Source organism: Naegleria gruberi (assembly GCF_000004985.1).
Source record: "Naegleria gruberi genomic scaffold NAEGRscaffold_403, whole genome shotgun sequence".
In the NCBI taxonomy this organism is placed as follows: Eukaryota; Heterolobosea; class Eutetramitea; order Acrasida; family Naegleriidae; genus Naegleria; species Naegleria gruberi.
The window spans coordinates 2,854-4,669 of NW_003163039.1; the positions used below are offsets into that span (position 1 = coordinate 2,854).

General features: G+C 34.3%; 2 protein-coding genes across 2 annotated transcripts in view; one reads left to right on the forward strand and one right to left on the reverse strand.

Moving 5' to 3' along the window:
• NAEGRDRAFT_76758 (uncharacterized protein) overlaps positions 1–591 on the forward strand; it is a gene marked incomplete at both ends in the record, with an annotated part of 3,339 nt that extends 2,748 nt beyond the window's left edge. The window contains one exon of the mRNA XM_002668283.1: positions 44–591. Within this exon, the coding sequence (XP_002668329.1) occupies positions 44–591 (548 nt within the window). The remainder of the gene's footprint in view (positions 1–43) is intronic.
• A 399-nt stretch (positions 592–990) lies between these two features.
• Positions 991–1,467, reverse strand: NAEGRDRAFT_76759 (uncharacterized protein; the record flags this gene model as incomplete). The annotated part of the gene is made up of 1 exon (XM_002668284.1): positions 991–1,467. The coding sequence occupies one exon, from the start codon at positions 1,465–1,467 to the stop codon at positions 991–993; it is 477 nt and encodes a 158-aa protein (XP_002668330.1).
• Between the last annotated feature and the right edge of the window lie 349 nt (positions 1,468–1,816).

Consider the following 1,816-nt stretch of genomic DNA (forward strand, 5'->3'; position numbering starts at 1 on the left):
CTGACATGATTCTCCAACAACTCAACTCAACAACAGCAACAAGTTCCTGTACAAATTATACTACCAACCAGTGAGGAAGAACAAGAAAAAGAATTGCCAGTTAACGAACCAATCCAAGTAATACAGTTGGAACGTGATGAGCCAACTCCTACAACCTTTTCAGAATTTGTCTCCTTCTCCTATGAAAGAGTTGGACTGCCCCAAGATTATACACGAGTAAGCATTATCAAGGATGAGATTGGTTCTGAACCTGCCCTTGTTAAAACTGAAAAAATTTCCAAGAGCAAACACTCCAAAGTTCTCATTCTTCTCAGCAGTGACAGCAACAAGGCAATTAATTATTCAATCAAGGTACTAGAGTCGCCAGTCAAACACACACAAACAGGAATAGTTTCTTCTACTGTGGAATATGAACTGGAGAATATTGAAATGGAAATGATTACTCTAGAGTTTGAATTTACTCATTCTCTCACCAACAGATGGCTTTCTTATTTCACAACTCCAGAACAGATTCCATTCACTATTGAAATTTATGTTCAATCGAGAATTCCAGAACATACCTCAACTCTTTCTATTGAATCAATCAATTAAAATTATTTGTGACTCTTTCAGAATTGTGAAATTGAGAAACTTTGTATGAGAACAATTAGGATAAATGTAAATTTGCAGTTGTTAACTATCCAACGCCTACTGACCTTTCTTTTTCAATAGCCAAGTTAAAAGTACATGTTTACAACATGTTCCTTTGCTTACGCTTTCAATTAGAAACCATTCGAAATTCGATGAATATATTATTAGTATGAAACTATTCATTTTAGAAGAATGTTCTCTTAACTTCCCAAGGGCGCCATAATCCGTTAATTATTAAAACAAAAAACCTTCAAATAACAAAGACATGCTCACCTGTCAACATTCAAAAAAATTCAACAAAAAAAAATCTTTTATTGCAATAATAACGAATCTATTCAGATTCTCTTTGAATTTGTAAATTTACATTGAGTCAATATAATAATATCTATAGGAGCGGCCGACAAAGTTAGAAATGGCTCCCTGGATCTCAGGCCATTTCTCTGCAATGTCTGGGTATTGTTGTACGTATCCATCTTCGAAGAATGTGGTTCCAGAATGGTGGAAGAAGAGTACATGGTGATGCTTTTCTGGTCTGAATTGAATATGAGTGAGTTTACACTCTCTCTGATCAAGAATATCAGATATTTTTGACAAGCAAAAGTATCTGGCACTATCCAGAGCAGGGCATTCATGAATATAGTGATTAAGGTCAGATTCTGTGTTACAATCATGACAGAAACTTTTACCCTCACCAAAATTGATGTGGGCATTTGAAGAGTTTCTCCAAATATAATATTTAGATTTAGGAGACAAATGGGATTTAAGGTAGCTGACGTTGATAGAGTTCCAATCTAGGTTAGGTATGTGATTGGGGTGACTCTCAATCTTGTCAAGCATTAGCCTTAAATGTTGTGAGGTAGTTAACCTCTTATAGTCAAAGATTATAATATCGTTCTTTGTGAGGATATATTGATTAAAGAGTAGTTTACGGATATCAAAGATTTTAGGTTTCAGAGTTGCATTCTTTGCCAATAAATCAACTTTGATATTTTCCTTATCCTTATGAGCTTCAACTTTCTTGAATTCATATTCAAGTTTTCTATCCTTAATGGTTTTAAAGAAGGCTTTTTTTAGTGGTAGAAAGTTTCCCTTATATCGTTCTTTGAGAACTTCAATTGCCACATTACTATCAGTATGGATTTTAATCTTGGAGTCTCTTGGGATAACTTTAGCTGCTGTAATAATA